Source organism: Salmo salar, chromosome ssa15, assembly GCF_905237065.1.
Source record: "Salmo salar chromosome ssa15, Ssal_v3.1, whole genome shotgun sequence".
Lineage (NCBI taxonomy): Eukaryota > Metazoa > Chordata > Actinopteri > Salmoniformes > Salmonidae > Salmo > Salmo salar.
The window spans coordinates 56,978,057-57,002,855 of record NC_059456.1 but is presented as its reverse complement, the minus strand read 5'-3'; the positions used below and the strand labels follow the sequence as shown (position 1 = coordinate 57,002,855).

The 24,799-nt window shown below is 44.2% G+C and overlaps 1 protein-coding gene across 1 annotated transcript in view; it reads right to left on the bottom strand.

Annotated features, from left to right (window-relative positions):
• The window catches only part of LOC106571754 (utrophin), a 190,756-nt gene that overhangs the window by 45,906 nt on the left and 120,051 nt on the right, over positions 1 to 24,799 (bottom strand). The window contains exons 14-15 of the mRNA XM_014145173.2: positions 16,194 to 16,360; positions 5,208 to 5,319 (exon numbers count right to left, since the gene is read on the bottom strand). Of these exons, the coding sequence (XP_014000648.1) occupies positions 5,208 to 5,319; positions 16,194 to 16,360 (279 nt within the window). The remainder of the gene's footprint in view (positions 1 to 5,207; positions 5,320 to 16,193; positions 16,361 to 24,799) is intronic.

The following is a 24,799-nucleotide window of genomic DNA, read 5'->3' as shown; positions in this document are numbered from 1 at the left end:
AGGGACTATGCTTGAAACGTAAGTATTATAAACTCGGTCAGGGAGAGGTTGAAAATGTCAGCGAAGAGACTTGCCAGTTGGTACGCGAATGCTCAGAGTACACATCCTGATAATCCGTCTTGCCCCGTGGCCGTATGAATGTTGACCTGTTTAAAGGTCTTGCTCACATCGGCTATGGAGAGCGTGATCACACAGTCTTCCGGAACAGCTGGTGCTCTCATGCATACTTCACTGTTGCTTGCCTCAAAGCAAGCATAAAAGGCATTTAGCTCATCTGGTAGGCTCGCGTCACTTGGCAGCTCGAGGCTGTGTTTCCCTTTGTAATCCGTAATAGCTTGCAAGCCCTGCCACATCCGACAAGCATCAAAGCTGGTGTTGTAGAATTCAATCTTAGTCCTGTATTGAAGGAGTTTTCACATATGCTGAGCACTTGATGGCTTCTTTTCCTTCTCTCTGAGGTCCGACTCATCCCAAACCATCTCAATTTGGTTGAGATCGGGGGATTGTGAAGGCCAGCTCAACTTATGCAGCACTCCATCGCTCTCCTTCTTGATCAAATAGCCCTTACACAGCCTGGAGGTGCTTTGGGTCATTGTCCTGTTGAAAACAAATGATAGTCCCACTAAGCCCAAACCAGATGGGATGGAGTATCGCTGCAGAATGCTGTGGTAGCCATACTGGTTAACTTCTATGGGCTAGCAAGCGTCCCACCTACTCAACAGCCAGTGTAATCCCGTGGCGCGATATTCAAATACCTCAAAAATCCGAAAACTTCAATTTTTCAAACGTATGACTATTTTACACCATTTTAAAGACAAGACTCTCATTAATCTAACCACACTGTCCGATTTCAAAAAGGCTTTACAACGAAAGCAAAACATTAGATTATGTCAGCAGAGTACCCAGCCAGAAATAATCAGACACCCATTTTTCAAGCTAGCATATAATGTCACATAAACCCAAACCACAGCTAAATGCAGCACTAACCTTTGATGATCTTCATCAGATGAACACCCTAGGATATTATGTTATACAATACATGCATGTTTTGTTCAATCAAGTTCATATTTATATCAAAAAAACAGCTTTTTACATTAGCATGTGACTAGCATGTGACTAGCATTCCCACCGAACACTGCCGGTGAATTTACTAAATTACTCATGATAAACGTTCCCAAAAAGCATAACAATTATTTTAAGAATTATAGATACAGAACTCCTCTATGCACTCGATATGTCCGATTTTAAAATAGCTTTTCGGTGAAAGCACATTTTGCAATATTCTCAGTAGATAGCCCGGCATCACAGGGCTAGCTATTTAGACACCCAGCAAGTTTAGCACTCATCAAAGTCAGATTTACTATAAGAAAAATTGTATTACCTTTGTTGTTTTCGTCAGAATGCACTCCCAGGACTTCTACTTCAATAACAAATGTTGGTTTGGTCCAAAATAATCCATCGTTATATCCAAATAGCGGCGTTTTGTTCGTGCGTTCAAGACACTATCCTAAAGGGTAAATAAGCAAGCATCCCACCTAGCCCATAGAGGTTAAAATCAATTTTTATGCAATTTTTCTCGTAAAAAAGCAATAATATTCCGACCGGGAAATCGTTTTTTATTACAAAGAGAGTGAAAGTAAAAGCATGCTATCCCCTCATGCACGAGCCTCAGTCTGATGGCCCTCTGATAGAGCACTTGCCAAACGCGCTAATGTGTTTCAGCCTGGGGATGGAATTACATTGTTCAGCTTTTTCCCGCCTTCTGAGAGCCCATGGGAGCCGTAGGAAGTGTCACGTCATGCCAGAGATCCCCTGTATTTGTTAGAGATGATCAAGGAGGGCAAGAAATGGTCAGACAGGCCACTTCCTGTAAGGAATCTTCTTAGGTTTTGGCCTGCCAAATGAGTTCTGTTATACTCACAGACACCATTCAAACAGTTTTAGAAACTTTAGGGTGTTTACTATCCAAAGCCAAAAATTATATGCATATTCTAGTTTCTGGGCAGGAGTAGTAACCAGATTAAATCGGGTACGTTTTTTTATCTGGCCGTGCAAATACTGCCCCCTAGCCCAAACAGGTTAAGTGTGCCTTGAATTCAAAATAAATCAGACACAGTGTCACCAGCGAAGCACCCCCACACCATAACACTTCCTCCTCCATGTTTTACAGTGGAAAATACACATGCGGAGATCATCCATTGACCTACACCGCTTCTCACAAAGACATGGCGGTTGGAACCAAAAATCTCAAATTCTGACATAAGCGTCGATGAAAGGGTACCAAAGCGCAGTGGGTATAGTGCTCATCTTTTATTATCGTAATAAAGTGAACACTTACACAAAAATACCAAACCGACAATCAACAGTTCCGTAAGGCACATAGGCTATACCGACAACAACCATCCACAAACCCAAAGGAAAAAAGGGCTGCCTAAGTATGGCTTCCAATCAGAGACAACGAAAGACACCTGCCTCTGATTGGAAACCATACTCGTCCACACATAGAAAACGAAAACTAGAACAAACTACAATGACAAATGACCCCTTTACTGGTCAGGACGTGACAGTACCCCCCCCCCCAAAGGTGCAGACCCCGACTGCACCTCAAAACAAAAACCCCACAAAAACAGCCCCAAACCTAAAGGGAGGGAAGGGAGGGTGGCCACCGTCAACAATGGTTCCTGTGCTACACTCCCCCTTCGCCAATCCTCCCACTACGGAGGTGGCTCTGGCTCTGGGCGTAGCTCCTGTTCTGAAGGCCCTTGGCTGCAGACCACCGCTGGAGGCCCCGGGCTGAGGGGCGCCGCTGGAGGCCCCGGGCTGCGGGGCATCGCTGGAGGCCCCGGGGCGTCGCTGGAGGCCCCGGGCTCAGGGGCGTCGCTGGAGGCCCCGGGCTCAGGGGCGTCGCTGGAGGCCCCGGGCTCAGGGGCGTCGCTGGAGGCCCCGGGCTCAGGGGCGTCGCTGGAGGCCCCGGGTTGAGGAGTATTGCTGGAGGCCCCGGGTTGAGGAGTATTGCTGGAGGCTCCGGGTTGAGGAGTATTGCTGGAGGCTCCGGGCTGAAGAGCGTCTCTGTAGGTTCCGGACTGGGGACCTTCGCTGCATGCTCCGTGCCATGGGTCATCACTACTGGTTCCGCGTCATGGATAATCACTGGAGGCTTTGTGCCATGGATAATCACTGGAGGCTTTGTTCCATGGATCATCACTGGCGGCTCCGGGCCATGGGTTTTCACTGGAGGCTTCTTGCCATAGATTATCGCTGGAGATGTCGGACCATTGACCCTCATTACAGGCTTCCTTCGGGGCGCTGGAACTGGCCTCACCGGACTGGGGAGACGTACTTCAGACTGCGTGCTCACAGCACGCACCGGCCTTACCGGGCTATGGTGGCGCACTGGAGGTCTGCTTCGTGGGGCTGGCATAGGAGGCGCCAGGCTAGTCACACACACCGTCGGGCTAGTGCGGGGAGCAGGAACAAGGCGTACTGGGCTTTGGTGGCGCGCTGGAGGTAGAGTGCACGGAGCAGGCACAGGGTCCACTGGGTCTTGAAGGCGCACTGGAGGTCTGGAGCGCACGGCCTGCACAACCCGCCCTGGCTGGATACTCCACTTCACTCGATCACTGCGGGGTGCGGGCACAGTTCGCACCGACCTTTGTATGCGCCCTGACGACACAGTGCGCGTCACCGCAAAATACGGTGTGTGCTCCATCACTTGCTCCTCATAGTAAGCCCGGGAAGTTGTCTCAGGACTCCATCCTGACCCTGCCCAACTCCCCTTGTGCCCCCCCTAAAAAAATGTTGGGGGCTGCCTCTCCGTCTTGCCTTTCGGTGCATTTAGAGCCTCCTCTCGTCGCCGCTCTGCCCTTGCTGCCTCCACTTCTTCCCATGGATGGCGATTCAATCCCTTCTGGTTCTCCTCCCATATCCAGGATCCCTTGCCGTCCAATATCTTCTCCCATGTCCATTCCTCCTGCTGCTCCTTCTTCCGCTGCTTGGTCCTCTTTCGGTGGGTGGTTCTGTCATAGGCGTCGTAAGGGACAGACCAAGGCGCAGCGGGTATAGTGCTCATTTTCCTTCTTTATTTAGAGAGAACCCTCAAACAAAATAAACAAACGACAAAACAGTTCCGTAAGGCACATAGGCTATACCGAAAACAACCACCCACAAACCCAAAGGAAAAACAGGGCTGCCTAAGTATGGCTTCCAATGAGAGACAACGAAAGACACCTGCCTCTGATTGGAAACCATACTCGGCCACACATAGAAAACGAACATAGAAAATGAAAACTAGAACAAATCCCCTTTAAATAAACCAACCCCAAAACAACACCCCCTGCCACGCCCTGACCATACTACAATGACAAATGACCCCTTTACAGGTCAGGACGTGACAAATTCGGACTCCAGACAAAAGGACATATTTCGAATGGTCTAATGTCCATTGCTCGTGTTTCTTGGCCCAAGCAAGTCTCTTCTTATTATTGTTGTCCTTTAGTAGTGGTTTCTTTGCAGCAATTTGACCATGAAGGCCTGATTCACAGAGTCTAAATGCAGTGAAGCATTTATTTTGCCTGCAATTTCTGAGGCTGGTAACTCTAATGATCTTGAAGAGACTTTCAAAGTTCTTGAAATGTTCCGTATTTCTTAAAGTAATGATGGACTATCGTTTCTCTTTGCTTATTTGAGCTTTTCTTGCTATTATATGGACTTCGTCTTTTACCAAATATGGCTGTCTCCCTACCTTGTCACAACACAACTGATTGGCTCAAACGCATTAAGGAAAGAAATTCCACAAATTAACTTTTAAGAAGGCACACATGTTAATTGAAACGCATACCAGGTGATTACCTCATGAAGCTGGTTTAGAGAATGCCAACAGTGTGCAAAGTTGTCATCATGGCAAAGGGTGGCTACTTTGAAGAATCTCAAATATAAAATATATTTAGATTTGTTTCACACTTTTTTGGTTACTTCATGATTCCATGTGTTATTTCATGGTTTTGATGTTTTCAATACTATTCTACAATGTAAAAAAGAGTAAAAATAAAAACCTTTGAATGAGAACTTTTGTCCTGTAGTGTATATATATATATATATATATATATATATAAATGTATGAAATGTATGCATTCACTACTGTAAGTTTCTCTGAATAAGAGCGTCTGCTAAATGACTAAAATGTACAAATGTGTGTGTGTGTTCCTCACCGGCGTGCAGTACTCCACCATGGGGTAGTTGAGCTTGTGGCCCTTGGCGGTTCGTCCAGAGAAGAAGCAGCTCTGACACACGTCATAGTTAAAGTGCTTCAGACTGCGATACCTAGGGAAAAACAAGATTATAAGAGTAATGATTCCATCAAACAGATTCCTCCCATTCTTGTTCTTTCATGTGTCTTGCATACGTGCATGTGTGTGTTCTGTTATGCTCTCATCTTGGCTATTCCAGGGCCTCCTGTCATCATGTTCTCTCTCCAATTCCTCTGCTAAGATCGAAATGAAGCACCTGCAGCTCTATCCCAAAACACCTTTTCATCGTACTCAAATCAGAATATATAAGACATTCGTAAGACAACTGTAAATTAAGATGGGCCGAATTTATTCTCTCTCTCTCTCTCTCTCTCTCTCTCTCTCTCTCTCTCTCTCTCTCTCTCTCTCTCTCTCTCTCTCTCTCTCTCTCTCTCTCTCTCTCTCTCTCTCTCTCTCTCTCTCTCTCTCTCTCTCTCTCTCTCTCTCTCTCTCTCTCTCTCTCTCTCTCTCTCTCTCTCTCTCTCTCTCTCTCTCTCTCTCTCTCTCTCTCTCTCTCTCTCTCTCTCTCTCTCTCTCTCTCTCTCTCTCTCTCTCTCTCTCTCTCTCTCTCTCTCTCTCTCTCTGGATGGTGGGGTAGAGGAGGCTGGGTCTAGTCAGGCTAGAGATGGTGGTGTAGCGGAGGCTGGGTCTAGTCAGGCTAGAGATGGTGGTGTAGCGGAGGCTGGGTCTAGTCAGGCTAGAGATGGTGGGGTAGTGGAGGCTAAGCCTAGTCAGGCTAGAGATGGTGGGGTAGCTGAGGCTGGGCTTAGCTATGATATGGAGGATGGTGTAAATGATGCTGGGCCTAGTCATGCTATGGAGGGTGGTGTAGAGGATGCTAGGTCTAGTCAGGTTATGCTAGCGGATGAGGAGAGTATAGTGGGGAAGTGTAAGAGACTAGGGGGGAGGAGGAGGGTGCCAAGCGGAAAAGGAAAAAGGGTGTGGTTAAAGGTACAATGGAAATTTTGCCTGTTGCTGTGGGGGGATGCCATGACCAGAGAGGAAGAGCAGGTGGTCAGGGTGGGAGATAGAGATGAGGAGGAAAGTGAGTCTGAGGAAGAGGATGAGGAGATATTTTTTCAGACTCCTCTTCAATAGGCCCGGAGCTGACAGCCAGTCAAGCAGAGGGGTCTAAGTACACGTTGAGAGAACTGACAAGGTTCCTGAATGAGACAAAGGGGAAAAAAGTTAATCTTGAGGCTTTTTTCCCTGATTCAAGAAAGTTTGTACGATCAGTACAACATGCTGTGAAAAATGAGGGGCATGGTGTCCTCTCACCCAGGAAACGGTTTAGGTTGAGGAAGTGGGTCACAACAGTGCGTAAGGGTTTACCTTCGGACACTGTTTAGATGTATACTTTCTTTCTGACACTGGGGTTTTTGAGCTTTGCTATTGGTCTTTTTCTCTGGTGGCTTTTCTCCCACTTCTTATGGAGACTCTACGGGTAGGCTCGCTCAATATAAATGGCGCCAGAGATGCGGGAAAGAGGAGTGTGTTGGGTGAATATGTAAAACAAAAAAAAGTACAGGTGTTGTTTCTGCAGGAGACACATAGTGATGTGTTGAATGAAGTCGATTGGGGGCTCTGGTGGAAAGGGGCAAGTGTGTTGAGCCATGGGACAAATCTTAGTGCAGGAGTGGCAGTCCTTTTTGCACCGGGTCTGTCTGTAAAAATTTGCTCCTCAAAGGAGGTGTGTAGGGGTAGGCTCCTTGTTGTTAAAGCAGAAATTAACAACATGGGTTTTGTCTTTATAAATGTGTATGCGCCTAACACAGGGAGAGAAAAAGGGGTTCTATTTGGGAGTCTTAGACAGGAACTCTCACAGGTAGCGCCTGAGGAGACACTGGTGGTTGGAGGGGACTGGAACTGCACAATGGATTTTACAAAAGACAGAAATGGGGAAGAGCCTCATTCAGTGTCAGTGGGAGTGTTAAGGGACATTATTAATCAGTTCGACTTAGTGGATGTTTGGAGAACTAAACATCCGAACACAAGACAGTACACATGGGTGAAGGTTTTTGGGGCTAGGGTGAGTGCAGCCCGACTTGATCGGTTTTATATGTCTAGGAATCGGAGCAATAGGCTGTTGGGCGCTACCATTCTCCCGGTGGGGTTTTTCCGATCATCACATAACCATGGCTCGGCTGTCTATTTCACCAGGGCCCCGGCAGGCATCCTATTGGAAATTCAATGTAAAGCTCTTACAAGATGCCACTTTTTGCGCAGGTTTCCAGACCTTCTGGGAAAGGTGGAGGCAGCAAATAGAGGAGTATGAGTCTCTGAGCCAATGGTGGGATGTGGGGAAAGTCCAAATTCGGCTTTTCTGTCAACAATACACAGCTCTCTCATCCTCAGAGGCTAGGAGAGTATTGGGGGAACTAGAGCGGTGTATTAGTGAGATGGAGGTAGAGATGGTGGGGCAAGGCAATGTAGGCCTCCAGGCTAATTTAGCTGAATTACGTAGGGACCTGGGCAGTTTTTTCCAGGTTAAAGCAAAGGGAGCACTTGTAAGAGCTAGATTCTCCATGCTCAAGGAGATGGATGCTCCCAGCTCCTTCTTCTTTGGTTTGGAAAGACAGAGCAGTGAAGCCAAGGGTATGCATTGTCTACGGCTGTCTGATGGGCGGGTGACCTCTGTGGTGGGTGAGATGCGGGAGCGGACTGTGGAGTTTTATACTGAATTGTATAGGGCAGAAGTGTGTGATCCTTTGTGTGCTCAGGTCTTGTTCACAGGACTCCCTAAACTCTCTCTGGCACAGAGGGACGATTTGGACGTTCCTCTGTTGTCCCATGAACTGGCAGAGGCCGTAACCCAGATGTCCCCCGGTCGTGCACCGGGGGTCGATGGACTCCCAGTGGAGTTTTATAAAAGATTCTGGGGAATAATTGGACAGGACTTCTTTTGCGTGTTGCGTGAATGCGTCGGGGTAGGAGAGTTGCCGATGAGCTGCCGTCGGGCGGCTCTGACTCTACTGCCCAAAAAAGGGGACTTGTGTGAACTTAACCTGTTGGGTCTAGGGGGCAGCATTTGCACGTCTGGATAAAAAAAATGTACCCGATTTAATCTGGTTACTAATCCTACCCAGTAACTAGAATATGCATATACTTATTATATATGGATAGAAAACACTCTAAAGTTTCTAAAACTGTTTGAATGGTGTCTGTGAGTATAACAGAACTCATTTGGCAGGCAAAACCCTGAGACATTTTCTGACAGGAAGTGGATACCTGATGGGTTGTATTGACTTTAAACCTATCCCATTGAAAAACACAGGGGCTTAGGAATATTTTGGCACTTCCTATTGCTTCCACTAGATGTCACCAGCCTTTACAAAGTGTTTTGAGTCTTCTGGAGGGAGATCTGACCGAACAAGAGCCATGGAACGATGATGTCCCATTAGACACCTGGCGCGTGAGTTCATGTTGGGTACCCTCGTTCCAATACGTTATAAAAGAGTATGCATTCGTCCACCTTGAATATTATTCATGTTCTGGTTAAAAAAGGCCCTAATGATTTATGCTATACAACGTTTGACATGTTTGAACGAACGGAAATATATTTTTTCCCCTCGTTCATGACGAGAAGTCCGGCTGGCTTACATCATGTGCTAACGAGACGGAGATTTTTTGGACATAAATGATGAGCTTTTTTGAACAAAACTACATTCGTTATGGACCTGTGATACCTGGAAGTGACATCTGATGAAGAGAATCAAAGGTAATGGATTATTTACATAGTATTTTCGATTTTAGATCTCCCCAACATGACGTCTAGTCTGTATCGCAACGCGTATTTTTCTGGGCGCAGTGCTCAGATTATTGCAAAGTGTGATTTCCCAGTAAGGTTATTTTTAAATCTGGCAAGTTGATTGAGTTCAAGAGATGTAAATCTATAATTCTTTAAATGACAATATAATATTTTACCAATGTTTTCTAATTTTAATTATTTAATTTGTGACGCTGACTTGACTGCCGGTTATTGGAGGGAAACGATTTCCTCAACATCAATGCCATAGTAAAACGCTGTTTTTGGATATAAATATGAACTTGATAGAACTAAAAATGCATGCATTGTCTAACATAATGTCCTAGGAGTGTCATCTGATGGAGATTGTAAAAGGTTAGTGCATCATTTTAGCTGGTTTTATGGTTTTGGTGACCCTGTCTTTGACTTGACAAAACATTACACACAACTCTTGTAAATGTACTGTCCTAACATACTCTAAATTTATGCTTTCGCCGTAAAACCTTTTTGAAATCGTAAAACGTGGTTAGATTAAGGAGATGTTTATCTTTCAAATGGTGTAAAATAGTTGTATTTTTGAAAATTTTGAATTTTGACATTTATTTGGATTCAAATTTGCCGCTCTTGAAATGCACCTGCTGTTGATGGAGTGCACCACGGGTGGCACGCTAGCGTCCCACCTAGCCCCAAGAGGTTAAGAACTGGAGGCCTGTGGCATTGCTCTGTGCGGACTACAAGATATTTGCCAAGGTCCTCTCTAACAGACTGAAGTCCCACTTGGACTCGATAGTACATAAGGACCAAACATATTGTGTACCGGGACGCTCAATCACGGACAACTTGTTCTTAATTAGAGACATGTTGGACTTGTCGAGAGGTTCTAATGTGAACTTTGGACTGGTCTCTTTAGATCAAGAGAAGGCTTTTGATAGAGTGGACCATGGGTATCTGTTTAATGTGATGTCTGTGTTTGGGTTTGGGAAGAGTTTTTTGACCTGTGTGAAGCTGTTGTATGCTGGGGCATCATGTATGGTTAAGGTGGGAGGGGGGCTACGCAGGCGACTGCAGGGAGTGTGCTGGACAGGTATGGGTGTGGTGACAGGCATAGCAGTGTCAGCATATGCAGATTATGTTTCTGTGATGGTCAGGATATGCAGGCACTGGAGACCAGTCTGAAGGTGTACGAGGGAGCTTCATCAGCTAAGGTAAACTGGGGCAAGAGCAAAGCTCTGTTATGTGGGGCATGGGGGGATAGGGCTCCTCCTCTGCTTTCAGGGGGTTTGCAGTGGGGTTGTGAAGGGCTTAAAGTGTTGGGGGTGTACCTGGGCTCGGAGAGGTGGGTCAGGAAGAACTGGGAGGGGCTGTCACAGGCAGTGGTGTCAAGACTGGCCAGGTGGAGGTGGCTCCTGTCCCAAGTGTCATATAGAGGGAGGGTGCTGATAATTAACAACCTGGTGGCATCTTCCCTGTGGCATAAACTGGCTGTCCTCAACCCCCCCGCCGGTCTGCTCGCAGACCTGCAACGCAAGCTGGTGGACTTCTTCTGGTCGGGCCATCACTGGCTGAGGGCGGCAGTGTTGTATATGACCATCCACGAAGGAGGACAGGGCCTGGTGGAACTGGAGAGCAGGATGGCTGCTTTCCGGCTAAAGGCGGTGCAGAGACTGCTTTACCATACTGATGTTGGCTGGAGGGAACCAGCATGCGCGCTGCTGAGGAGAGCTGGAGATTTAGGGTTGGACCGGCAGCTGTTCCTCATGAAGCTGGAGAGGCTGAGTACAGCAGGTCTCTCAGATTTTTACTCTGCGGTGCTGAGGGCCTGGCAGCTGCTAAGGCACACACGAGAAGGGGGTGTGGAGCCTGGGCTGTGGGTGGAGCCTATCTTCCACAACCCAGCCATCCCTTTGAGATCGGTCCAGTCGGCCACCCTGCAGAGGCAACTGATGGCAGGGGGTGTAAAAAGGCTGGGTGACTTGAGACTCCTGGGAGAGGAGGGGTGGAAAAGCCCGGAAGTCTTGGCACAGCAAACAGGAATAACGTCTCTTAGGCTGCTGGAGAGATTCCTGGAGGAGGTCCAGGAGGCACTGTCTGAGCCGGTAAGGGGGATGTTTGAGCAGCCAAAGGGAGAGGGGCCACCAATGTTTCCGCCACTGCAGGTGACGGCAGAGACTGGAGACTGGCAAGGGGGTCTGGAGGACTTGTTAGATTTTAACACTCCGAGCCTGGGGGAGTTTGAAGGGGTGGGAGGTAAAGCCCTCTACAACCTCTGTGTTAAGGTGAGGAACATTAGGAGCCTAACAGGAGTGAAGGCACATCAGTGGCAGGGGGTATGTGGGGTGGAGAGTATGGTGGGTTTTAGATGGAGGGGGCTCTACAAACCCCCAGTACCAAAGAGGTCAGGGGACCTCCAGTGGAGGGTTCTACATGGAGTCCTGGCCACTAACAGCTGGTTGGCACGGGTTGAACCGGGAGTCGGGCAGGAGTGTCCTTTCTGTAAAATGAAAGAAACTGTGATTCATGTGTTTTCTGTGTGCACCAGATTAATGCCATCAATGTCTCTGTTGGAATGTCTGTGTGAGAGGTTGGGGGTGGTCTTTACTGTTGGGGTGTTCATAATGGGATACAGGTATTCAAGTAAGGAGAAGGAAAAATGTGTTTTGTTGAATTTTCTGTTTGGAATTTGAACAAAGGGGAACAGTCGGGATAACAGACCCTTTATTTTGTTTAATGGATGGTCTCTGCGCGCCTTAGGGTTGAGTTTGAGTTCTATAAAATGATAAAAAGTGTGGAGATGTTTCAGGAGATATGGTGTGTTGGGGGGGCTGTCTGTATAGCTGGGGAAGATGTCTTGGATATACAGTTGTAGAAGTTGGTATTGTCTTGAGTATTGTGATGTTGGCTTGTATCATGTGGTTGCTGGAAAGGCGAGTATGGTACATGTATGCATTACAGGATGTATTTTTGGTTTTATTTTTAAGGGGGAGGTTGGGTGGTGAGTTTTAAATGAAATGAGAATGTTTCAGTAAAGAAAGTCAAAAAGTCACTCACTCACTCACTCTCACTCTCACTCTCACTCTCACTCTCTCTCTCACTTAGTGAGTGACCAGATATACACAACACTAGATTCTGGTTAGCGTGGTGTCTTATTCTGCTCCCATTCTGTGGCTGATGTCATACCCCCTCGCCATCAAAGGCAGAACAGGAGAGTTAAGTGAATAGGTGCAACAGAGGATGACAGCAAACGATAGTGTTTAGCCTGTGGACATCTTTGAACTCAGCTCATCACAGGGAGGTCTTTTGAATCATAAGAGTGTGATTATGTTAAACTACTGACATATCAGCCGGTGGTGTTGTTCATTTGTGTGAGAGAGACCTTTAGGAGTCTTTTGAGACCCCCAGTATCACAGGGGTGGTCTGTTATGCACTGTTTGTGGATGCCTGCGTCTGTGTGTGTGTACGTGCGTGTGCAAGCGCGTATGATTCTAGATGTCCTCCTCCAGTTGGTATTTAGTCAGAAGTTTAAGATCTGCTGACATTTAGATAAATGCCTGCACTCCAGAGCAGGCCTGCCCTTTCTGCTCTACTCTACTAGAGCAGGGAGACCAGCATGCATGAACTCACTGTGTGTGTGTGTGTGTGTGTGTAGGGGAGGCAAAAATAATGGAATGATGGACTGTTATTTCTCTTTGCTTATTTGAGCTGTTCTTGCATTAATATGGACATGGTCTTTACCAAATAGGCCTAACTTCTGTTTACCAACCCTACCTTGTCCATATGTGATATTTCATAGTTTTGATGTCTTTGCTATTATTCTACAATGTATTACTATTTTTTTAAATAAAGAAAAACCGTTGATTGAGTAGGTGTGTCCAAATGTTTGACTGGTACTGTATGGCAGTATGGCAAATAGAAATCGAAACTGGATGGTGTCATGACGTTGGCCTCTTTTGGTACAGGGAGGACAGTTGACCCCTCCCTTTTGCACACAATCCACCCTGTGTGTAAAGGGTCGTTAAAACTCTAAAATTCCAGGAGAGTCTCTGGCCACATGGCCCATCGAGAGACACAGGAAATTCTTCCAACTCATAGAATTGGAGAGCCAAGCGATATTTTTGCGTTCTGGAGAAGGTATGGAAGATTGGTGAAGAATCCAGCTACGAACTGATCCGCTTGGTACCATTTTGTGATACTCAGAAGAGACAATATAGCCATATTACCATAAAACTGTTTATATAATAGACTCAGTTTAAGACTGCATCATATGGGTGTATGGAATGTATTAATAAGGATAAATCTTTTGTAAGACATTGAGATGCTATGTACTGATGTAATGTGATAGAATTGTATTTCTGTAACCAAATCTAACTCAGTCATAGGCACGCCCCCAGGGACCCATACAGGACCAGGCGTCATTTGACAAGCTGTTCTATGGGCACTATAAAACACCCCCGGATTTACATTTCTTCAGACCAGGCCTACACTCCGTTGGCTAATAGGTTTTACCTTCCAATTCCTCTACTGAAAGTGAACCATACCACGTGGTTAACCTCTATGGGCTAGGTGGGACGCTAGCGTGCCACCCGTGGTGCACTCCATCAACAGCAGGTGCATTTCAAGAGCGGCAAATTTGAATCCAAATAAATGTCAAAATTCAAATTTTTCAAACATACAACTATTTTACACCCTTTGAAAGATAAACATCTCCTTAATCTAACCACGTTTTACGATTTCAAAAAGGTTTTACGGCGAAAGCATAAATTTAGAGTAAGTTAGGACAGTACATTTACAAGAGTTGTGTGTAATGTTTTGTCAATTCAAAGACGGGGTCACCAAAACCATAAAACCAGCTAAAATGATGCACTAACCTTTTACAATCTCCATCAGATGACACTCCTAGGACATTATGTTAGACAATGCATGCATTTTTAGTTCTATCAAGTTCATATTTATATCCAAAAACAGCGTTTTACTATGGCATTGATGTTGAGGAAATCGTTTCCCTCCAATAACCGGCAGTCAAGTCAGCGTCACAAATTAAATAATTAAAATTAGAAAACATTGGTAAAATATTATATTGTCATTTAAAGAATTATAGATTTACATCTCTTGAACGCAATCAACTTGCCAGATTTAAAAATAACCTTACTGGGAAATCACACTTTGCAATAATCTGAGCACTGCGCCCAGAAAAATACGCGTTGCGATACAGACTAGACGTCATGTTGGGGAGATCTAAAATCGAAAATACTATGTAAATAATCCATTACCTTTGATTCTCTTCATCAGATGTCACTTCCAGGTATCACAGGTCCATAACGAATGTAGTTTTGTTCAAAAAAGCTCATCATTTATGTCCAAAAATCTCCGTCTTGTTAGCACATGATCTAAGCCAGCCGGACTTCTCGTCATGAACAAGGGGAAAAAATATATTTCCGTTCGTTCAAACATGTCAAACGTTGTATAGCATAAATCATTAGGGCCTTTTTTAACCAGAACATGAATAATATTCAAGGTGGACGAATGCATACTCTTTTATAACGTATTGGAACGAGGGTACCCAACATGAACTCGCGCACCAGGTGTCTAATGGGACATCATCGTTCCATGGCTCTTGTTCGGTCAGATCTCCCTCCAGAAGACTCAAAACACTTTGTAAAGGCTGGTGACATCTAGTGGAAGCAACAGGAAGTGCCAAAATATTCCTCAGCCCCTGTGTTTTTCAATGGGATAGGTTTAAAGGTAATACAACACATCTGGTATCTACTTCTTGTCAGAAAATGTCTCAGGTTTTTGCCTGCCAAATGAGTTCTGTTATACTCACAGACACCATTCAAACAGTTTTAGAAACTTTAGAGTGTTTTCTATCCATATATAATAAGTATATGCATATTCTAGTTACTGGGTAGGATTAGTAACCAGATTAAATCGGGTACATTTTTTTATCCAGACTGTGCAAATGCTGCCCCCTAGCCCTAACAGGTTAACTTTTAGACTATCGATACTGACAGAATAAGAACAAGTCTTTGATATTAATTATTAGTCTGCAGCTAAGTAAATTATATCATTGAACGCGAAGACCAACGAAGCAACCATTCGATGACGACATTAATGAATGTCGCTCTGAAAGATCCATTCTAACCGAGAGAGAGAGAGAGAACGCGGACAAAACTCCCCAACAGAACTACTCTCCAACAAGAATCAGAACGACACACTGAGCGTAAATATATATTGATTGCAATTGTTCCCGAATGAGTGAGCCTTCAATTGTTAATATTAATGAACCCTGTGTAACTTCTCAGCCGACCTTTTATGATCCATTGTTCAACAGGCCGACCTGCCTGTTTAGCCAGTAGGGCACATTCCGATACCAATCCTTTGTGACGATAATTACTGTTTGTATGTTTTTCTGTTAATTACTTAGGGTAGTAAATAAATGATTTTAAGACAATTGATGTATGGATGATTTTAGTAAAGACTGGGTTCGTGCAGATACAACAATTTACGACGTTTTGGAATGAGACTGGACTAGAGGTAAATACACCATTTAAACCACAAGATAATCGGCCTATACTGTAATAGAATAGAATATTATAGTACAGGAAAGTTATATTAGGAAAATTATAGCTTTGTAATCTGAATATTCTCCTTGGTGCCCCGATCTCCTAGTTAATTACAATTAAACGATTAATCAGTTTAATCGCGTGATAATAATTACAGGGAGATAATTGATAAACATATCTTCCGTTTAATGGTAACCCAAAGACACGACAACGGTGTTCAGAGATAGATGGGAGGGGTTGAGATGAGCTGAAGGATGGGACTAACAACAAACAAAATATAAAAATGTATGTTTAAGTTGGAAGTAGATCCTAAGTGTTGTTGTCCATTCGTTTACTCCAATTAGGGAGTGATGTTAGGGTTAGGGGACAATAATAAAGGAAATATATATTTTTTTAAAAGAGATATATATATATATATTTCCTAAAAATATATTGGGGATTGGAAGTTATTCAGACAATTAGATTGTGGTTTCTATCAATTTATCTGCAATTTTAAAGCTGATCTACCGCCGCCCCAAAAAGAAGAAAAAGAAAAAGGAACCAACATCAAAGTTGCGGTGTGTGTGCACATTTGTGCCTACATGCGTTTGTGTGTATTTTTACCTGAACCCTACAATGGGACACTCTTTACAGATGTTACACTTGGCCTGGTGCTTGGCGGTCTCAGCAGCCGCCACTCTATGTAGCACAGGAAGCCACACCACAGACTGGGGCTCCAGTCTCATCCAATCAACAAACTGCCTGGGCTCCAGCTCCACCTTATTGGTCACCTGGACAGGAAGAGGAAAGAGGAATTGGAGGTTTCAAGTCAAAGTGAATTCAACAACTAGGCTGCATCCAAAATGTCACCCTATTTGTCATCAAAAACACACAAACTTTTACAGATGCACAATCGAGAGCATCCTGTCCGGCTGTATCACTGCCTGGTACGGCAGCTGCTCCACCCATAACCGGAAGGCTCTCCAGAGGGTAGTGAGGTGTGCACAACGCATCACCGGGTGCAAACTACCTGCCCTCCAGGACACCTACACCACCCGATGTCACAGGAAGGCCAAAGAGATCACCAAGCACCCGAGCCACTGCCTGTTCACCCCGCTATCATCCAGAAGGCGAGGTCAGTACATGTGCATCAAAGCGGGGACCGAGAGACTGAAAAACAGCTTCTATCTCAAGGCCATCAGACTGTTAAACAGCCATCACTAACATTGAGTGGCTGCTGCCAACATACTGACTCAACTCCACCCACTTTAATAATGGTCAAATTGATGTAATCAATTTATCACTAGCCACTTTATATTATATAATGTTTACTTACCCTACATTACTCATCTCTTATGTATATACTGTACGCTATACCATCTACTGCATCTTGATGTAATGTATCACTAGCCACTTTAACCTGTTAGGGCAAGGGGGCAGTATTGACACGGCTGGATAAAAAACGTACCCGATTTAATCTGGTTACTACTCCTGCCCAGTAACTAGAATATGCATATAATTATTGGCTTTGGATAGAAAACACCCTAAAGTTTCTAAAACGGTTTGAATGGTGTCTGTGAGTATAACAGAACTCCTATGGCAGGCCAAAACCTGAGAAGATTTCAAGCAGGAAGTGGCCTGTCTGAGAAGTAGTGTTTCATCTTGGCTCTTTTTATTGAAGACTCAGGATCTGTGCAATAACGTGACACTTCCTACGTCTTCCATAGGGTCTCAGAGCCCGGGAAAAAGTTGAACGATATCGAGGCAGGCTCTGGCTGAAACACTATCGCTTTTGGCAAGTGGCCACTCAGAGTACTATGGGCTTAGGCGCGTGCCCACTTCGAACGAATGCTTTCTTTTCCTTTGTCTGTTTATCTAAACGCAGATTCCCGGTCGGAATATTATCGCTTTTTTATGAGAAAAATGGCATAAAAATTTATTTTAAACAGCGGTTGACATGCTTCGAAGTACGGTAATGGAATATTTAGAATTCTTTTGTCACGAATTGCGCCATGCTCGTCACCCTTATTTACCCTTTAGGATAGTGTCTAGAACGCACGAACAAAACGTCGCTGTTTGGATATAACGATGGATTATTTTGGACCAAACCAACATTTGTTATTGAAGTAGAAGTCCTGGGAGTGCATTCTGACGAAGACAACAAAGGTAATAACATTTTTCTTATAGTAAATCTGACTTTGATGAGCGCTAAACCTGCTGGGTGTCTAAATAGCTAGCCCTGTGATGCCGGGCTATCTACTGAGAATATTGCAAAATGTGCTTTCACCGAAAAGCTATTTTAAAATCGGACATATCGAGTGCATAGAGGAGTTCTGCATCTATAATTCTTAAAACAATTGTTATGCTTTTTGTGAACGTTTATCGTGAGTAATTTAGTAAATTCACCGGCAGTGTTCGGTGGGAATGCTAGTCACATGCTAATGTAAAAAAAGCTGGTTTTTGATATAAATATGAACTTGATTGAACAAAATATGCATGTATTGTATAACATAATGTCCTAGGGTTGTCATCTGATGAAGATCAAAGGTTAGTGCTACATTTAGCTGTGGTTTGGGTTTATGTGACATTATATGCTAGCTTGAAAAATGGGTGTCTGATTATTTCTGGCTGGGTACTCTGCTGACATAATCTAATGTTTTGCTTTCGTTGTAAAGCCTTTTTGAAATCGGACAGTGTGGTTAGATTAACGAGAGTCTTCTCTTTAAAATGGTGTAAAATAGTCATATTTTTGAAAAATTGAAGTAATATCATATCTAAGGTATTTGAATAACACGCCACAGGATTCAACTGGCTGTTGTTAATAGCCCTTAGAGGTTAAACAATGCCACTTTAAATAATGTTCATACCCTACACTGCTCATCTCATATGTATATACTGTACGCTATACCATCTACTGCATCTTGATGTAATGTATCACTAGCCACTTTAAACAATGTCACTTCATATAATGTTTTCATACCCTGCATTGCTCATCTCATATGTATATACTGTACTCTATACCATCCACTGCATCTTGCCTATGCCGTTGGGCCATCACTCATTTATATGTTTTTATGTACATATTCGTATTCATTCCTTTACACTTGTGTGTGTAAGGTAGTTGTTGTGAAATTGTTAGGTTATATTACTTGTTAGATTTTACTGCATAGTCGGAACTAGAAGCACAAGCATTTCACTACACTTGCATTAACACCTGCTAACCATGACAAATACATTTGATTTGATTATTCCCTATATATAATGCACTACTTTTGACCAGGACCCATAACAATGCACTATACTGGGAAAAGGGCAACATTTCAGGCACAGCCCTAGTGTTAGACCTATATTCCTTACCATTTACAGAAGTATTAAATCCTTTTACACCTCGAGGTCGCTCCTGTCCAAAATACAGCCCACACACCTGACCTTTCAGTTGCCATGGCTACCCACAAAGGTCAGTGAGTAAACATTCTGAGAGGGAAGAGAGACTATATGACATGCCTGGTGCCCAAAATACACTGCTCAAAAAAATAAAGGGAACACTAAAATAACATATCCTAGATCTGAATGAATGAAATAATCTTATTAAGTACTTTTTTCTTTACATATTTGAATGTGCTGACAACAAAATCACACAAAAATAATCAATGGAAATCCAATTTATCAACCCATGGAGGTCTGGATTTGGAGTCACACTCAAAATTAAAGTGGAAAACCACACTACAGGCTGATCCAACTTTGATGTAATGTCCTTAAAAAAAGTCAAAATGAGGCTCAGTAGTGTGTGTGGCCTCCACGTGCCTGTATGACCTCCCTAAAAACGCCAGGGCATGCTCCTGATGAGGTGGCGGATGGTCTCCTGAGGGATCTCCTCCCAGACCTGGACTAAAGCATTCGCCAACTCCTGGACAGTCTGTGGTGCAAAGAGGCGTTGGTGGATGGAGCGAGACATGATGTCCCAGATGTGCTCAATTGGATTCAGGTCTGGGGAACGGGCGGGCCAGTCCATAGCATCAATGCCTTCCTCTTGCAGGAACTGCTGACACACTCCAGCCACATGAGGTCTAGCATTGTCTTGCATTAGGAGGAACCCAGGGCCAACCGCACCAGCATATGGTCTCACAAGGGGTCTGAGGATCTCATCTCGGTACCTAATGGCAGTCAGGCTACCTCTGGCGAGCACAGGGAGGGCTGTGCGGCCCCCCCAAAGAAATGCCACGCCACACCATGACTGACCCACCGCCAAACCGGTCATGCTGGAGGATGTTGCAGGCAGCAGAACGTTCTCCACGGCGTCTCCAGACTCTGTCACGTCTGTCACATGTGCTCAGTGTGAACCTGCTTTCATCTGTGAAGAGCACAGGGCGCCAGTTGCGAATTTGCCAAACTTGGTGTTCTCTGGCAAATGCCAAACGTCCTGCACGGTGTTGGGCTGTAAGCACAACCCCCACCTGTGGACGTCGGGCCCTCATACCACCCTCATGGAGTCTGCTCAAACGGTCAGAAACAGACACATGCACATTTGTGGCCTGCTGGAGGTCATTTTGCAGGGCTCTGGCAGTGCTCCTCCTTGCACAAAGGCGGAGGTAGCGGTCCTGCTGCTGGGTTGTTGCCCTCCTACGGCCTCCTCCACGTCTCCTGATGTACTGGCCTGTCTCCTGGTAGTGCCTCCATGCTCTGGACACTACGCTGACAGACACAGCAAACCTTCTTACCACAGCTCGCATTGATGTGCCATCCTGGATGAGCTGCACTACCTGAGCCACTTGTGTGGGTTGTAGACTCAGTCTCATGCTACCACTAGAGTGAAAGCACCGCCAGCATTCAAAAGTGACCAAAACATCAGCCAGGAAGCATAGGGACTGAGAAGTGGTCTGTGGTCACCACCTGCAGAACCACTCCTTTATTGGGGGTGTCTTGCTAATTTCCTATAATTTCCACCTGTTGTCTATTCCATTTGCACAACAGCATGTGAAATGTATTGGCAATCAGTGTTGCTTCCTAAGTGGACAGTTTGATTTCACAGAAGTGTGATTGACTTGGAGTTACATTGTGTTGAAGTGTTCCCTTTATTTTTTTGAGCAGTGTATATTACACATTTTGCGTAGCGAGAGTTGAGTGAGTATGAAGGGTGTCCACATCCTGGAGTCTACATCAAACATACAAAAACATGACAAAGTACAGAACAAGAGTTATATATTGGAAAGACACCAAGAGACAACAAAAACACTGATGTTTTTTATCTGTTGTTTTTTTAAAGTTAAACTCGCATTGTGCTTGAGTAACCACGACATGGCTCTATACAGTTGAAGTTGGAAGTTTACATACGCTTAGGTTGGAGTCATTAAAACTCGCAAGGAAGAAGCCACAAGTCCAAAACCGCCATAAAAAAGCCAGACTACGGTTTGCAACTGCGCATGGGGACAAAGATTGTACTTTTTGGAGAAATGTCCTCTGGTATGATGAAACAAAAATATAACTGTTTGGCCATAATGACCATCGTTATGTTTGGAGGAAAAAGGGGGAGGCTTGCAAGCTGAAGAACACCATCCCAACCGGAAAGCATGGGGGTGGCCGTATCATGTTGTGGGGTACTTTGATGCAGGAGGGACTGGTGCACTTCACAAAATGGATGGCTTCATGAGGATGGAAAATTACATGGATATATTGAAGCAACATCTCAAGACATCAGTCAGGAAGTTAAAGCTTGGTGGCAAATGGGTCTTCCAAATGGACAATGACTCCAAGCATACTTCCAAAGTTGTGGCAAAATGGCTTAAGGACAACAAAGTCAAGGTACTGGAGTGGCCATCCCAAAACCCTGACCTCAATCCCATAGAAAATGTGTGGGCAGAACTGAAAAAGTGTGTGCGAGCAAGGAGAACTACAAACCTGACTCAGTTACACCAGCTCTGCCAGGAAAATGGGCCAAAATTCACCCAACTTATTGTGGGACGCTTGTGGAAGGCTACCCAAAACGTTTGACCCAAGTTAAACAATGTAAAGGCAATGCTACCAAATACTAATTGAGTGTATGTAAACTTCTGACCCACTGGGAATGTGATGAAAGAAATAAAAGCTGAAATAAATAATTCTCTCTACTATTATTCCGACATTTCACATTCTTAAAATAAAGTGGTGATCCTAACTGACCTAAGACAGGCAATTTTTACCAGGATTAAATGTCAGGAATTGTGAAAAACGGAGTTTAAATGTATTTGGCTAAGGTGTATGTAAACTTCCAACTTCAACTGTATACAGGTAAGAGACTAGCTACAGTTTCAGATATTTTACATTTGTAATTTTGGAAGGAAGTTGTTTATATTGGAAGTTAAATCATACTGTTAGCTTGCTAGCTGTCATTAGATGACTGGGTCCCTAACTGCCATTTTTATCTCAGAATGCCATTTCGCATTGCTAGTTATAGCCTTAGCAAGCTAAATAGCTAACATTGAAACTATATGCTTAACTTTAGCTAGCTATGGCAATCCATTTGTATTGCTAGTACTCTATGGGTTGGGATTAAGCTTCATTGAATTGCTAGCTAGCTAGCTAGCTCCAGGTATAAACAAAAGCCGCCAATATAAAGCTGACTGTTAGCTAGCTAGCTGACGTTAGTTGGCTGGCTCGCTAGCTAACCTTACGTTTATGATCTGTGTGTAGTAATGTTAAGTCAGAATTCCATTTCACATTGCTATTATAGCCTAATGTTAGCTATCTAACTTTCTAACATTGAACCTATTTGGTTAACTCCTAGCTAGCTATGACAATCGGTTTGTATTGCTAGTACTCTATGGACTGGGATTATGGTTCATTGTCTTAACACAAGACTCCACTTCGCCAGATGTGTTATCATTTTAACTTCCAGTTTCCAAGATTATTTTTCTGTTTGCAGTGCTGCTGCTCTGCACATTTGTTAGCTAAGTGAATATGTTAGGTGAGTGAAACTTGCCTGATAATGATGCATTAAAAAATGATTTTACGTTACATTTTCTTTTCATTAACTTAAATGAATGTTGTTTTGATGTTTGCAGGTGCACTATCCTTCTGACCCTATGCAGCCAGGTCCCATCACTTTTTAACTCTTCACAAGTATGGCTTGTTTGGTGTCTGCTGTGCAGGAATACCACAACTGACTGACTTGCCTAGTTAAATAAAGGTCTAAATAATATAAAATACGCATCAGCAACCGCAGTTAATGAAGTTACCGAAACCCTTAACAATGAGTTGCAGCCTGTTTTGGAATGGGTGGCCAGTAATAAACTAGTCCCGAACATCTCTAAAACTAAGAGTATTGTATTTGGTACAAATAATTTCCAAAGTTCTAGACCTCAGCTGAATCTGGTAATGAATGGTGTGGCTGTTAAACAAGTTGAGGAGACTAAATTACTTAGTGTTACCTTAGATTGTAAACTGTCATAGTCAAAACATATAGACTCAATGGTTGTAAAGATGGGGAGAGGTCTGTCTGAAATAAAGAGATGCTCTGCTTTTTTGAGACCACACTTTAAAAAGCAAGTCTTATCTTGATTATTGTCCAGTCGTGTGGTCGAGTGCGGCATGGAAAGACCTAGTTACAGTGGGGGAAAAAAGTATTTGATCCCCTGCTGATTTTGTACGTTTGCCCACTGATAAAGAAAGGATCAGTCTATAATTTTAATGGTAGGTTTATTTGAACAGTGAGAGACACAATAACAACAAAAATATTGAGAAAAACGCATGTCAAAAATGTTATAAATTGATTTGCATTTTAATGAGGGAAATAAGTATTTGACCCCCTCTCAATCAGAAAGATTTCTGGCTACCAGGTGTCTTTTATACAGGTAACGAGCTGAGATTAGGAGCACACTCTTATTAAAGGGAGTGCTCCTAACCGCAGCTTGTTATCTGTAAAAAAGACACCTGTCCACAGAAGCAATCAATCAATCAGATTCCAAACTCTCCACCATGGCCAAGACCAAAGAGCTCTCCAAGGATGTCAGGGACAAGACTGTAGACCTACACTAGGCTGGAATGGGTTACAAAACCATCGCCAAGCAGCTTGGTCAGAAGGTGACAACAGCTGGTGCGATTATTCGCAAATGGAAGAAACACAAAAGAACTGTCAATATCCCTCGGCCTGGGGCTCCATGCAAGATCTCACCTCGTGGGGTTGCAATGATCATGAGAACGGTGAGGAATCATCCCAGAACTACACGGGAGGATCTTGTCAATGATCTCAAGGCAGCTGGGACCATAGTCACCAAGAAAACAATTGGTAACACACTACGCCGTGAAGGACTGAAATCCTGCAGCACCCGCTAGGTCCCCCTGCTCAAGAATACATATACATGCCCGTCTGAAGTTTGCCAATGAACATGTGAATGATTCAGAGGACAACTGGTGAAAGTGTTGTGGTCAGATGAGACCAAAATGGAGCTCTTTGGCATCAACTCAACTCGCTGTGTTTGGAGGAGGAGGAATGCTGTCTATGACCCCAAGAACACCATCTCCACTGTCAAACATGGAGGTGGAAACATTATGCTTTGGGGGTGTTTTTCTGCTAAGGGGACAGGACAACTTCACCGCATCATTTGACGGGGCCATGTACTGTCAAATCTTGGGTGAGAACCTCCTTCCCTCAGCCAGGGCATTGAAAATGGGTCGTGGATGGGTATTCCAGCATGACAATGACCCAAGACACACGGCCAAGGCAACAAAGGAGTGGCTCAAGAAGAAGCACATTAACTTGTTATGGATAGGGGGCAGTATTTTCACGGCCGGATAAAAAACGTACCCGATTTAATCTGGTTATTACTCCTGCCCAGAAACTAGAATATGCATATAATAGATTTGGATAGAAAACTTCGGTAGCTTTGGATAGAAAACACTCCAAAGTTTCTAAAACTGTTTGAATGGTGTCTGTGAGTATAACAGAACTCAAATGGCAGGCCAAAACCTGAGAAGATTCTGTACAGGAAGTACCCTGTCTGACCATTTCTTCGCCTTCTTTGTCATCTCTATCCAAAACAAAGGATCTCTGCTGTAACGTGACACTTTCTAAGGCTCCCATAGGCTCTCAGAAGGTGCCAGAACGTTGAATGATGACTCTGCAGTTACTGGCTGAAAAACAGTAGCGCATTTGGTAAGTGGTCAATCTGAGAACAATGAGACGGGCGTGCGCGTGAAGAGTCCATTTTACTTTCTCAGTCTTTGAACGAAAACAATGACTCCCGGTCGGAATATTA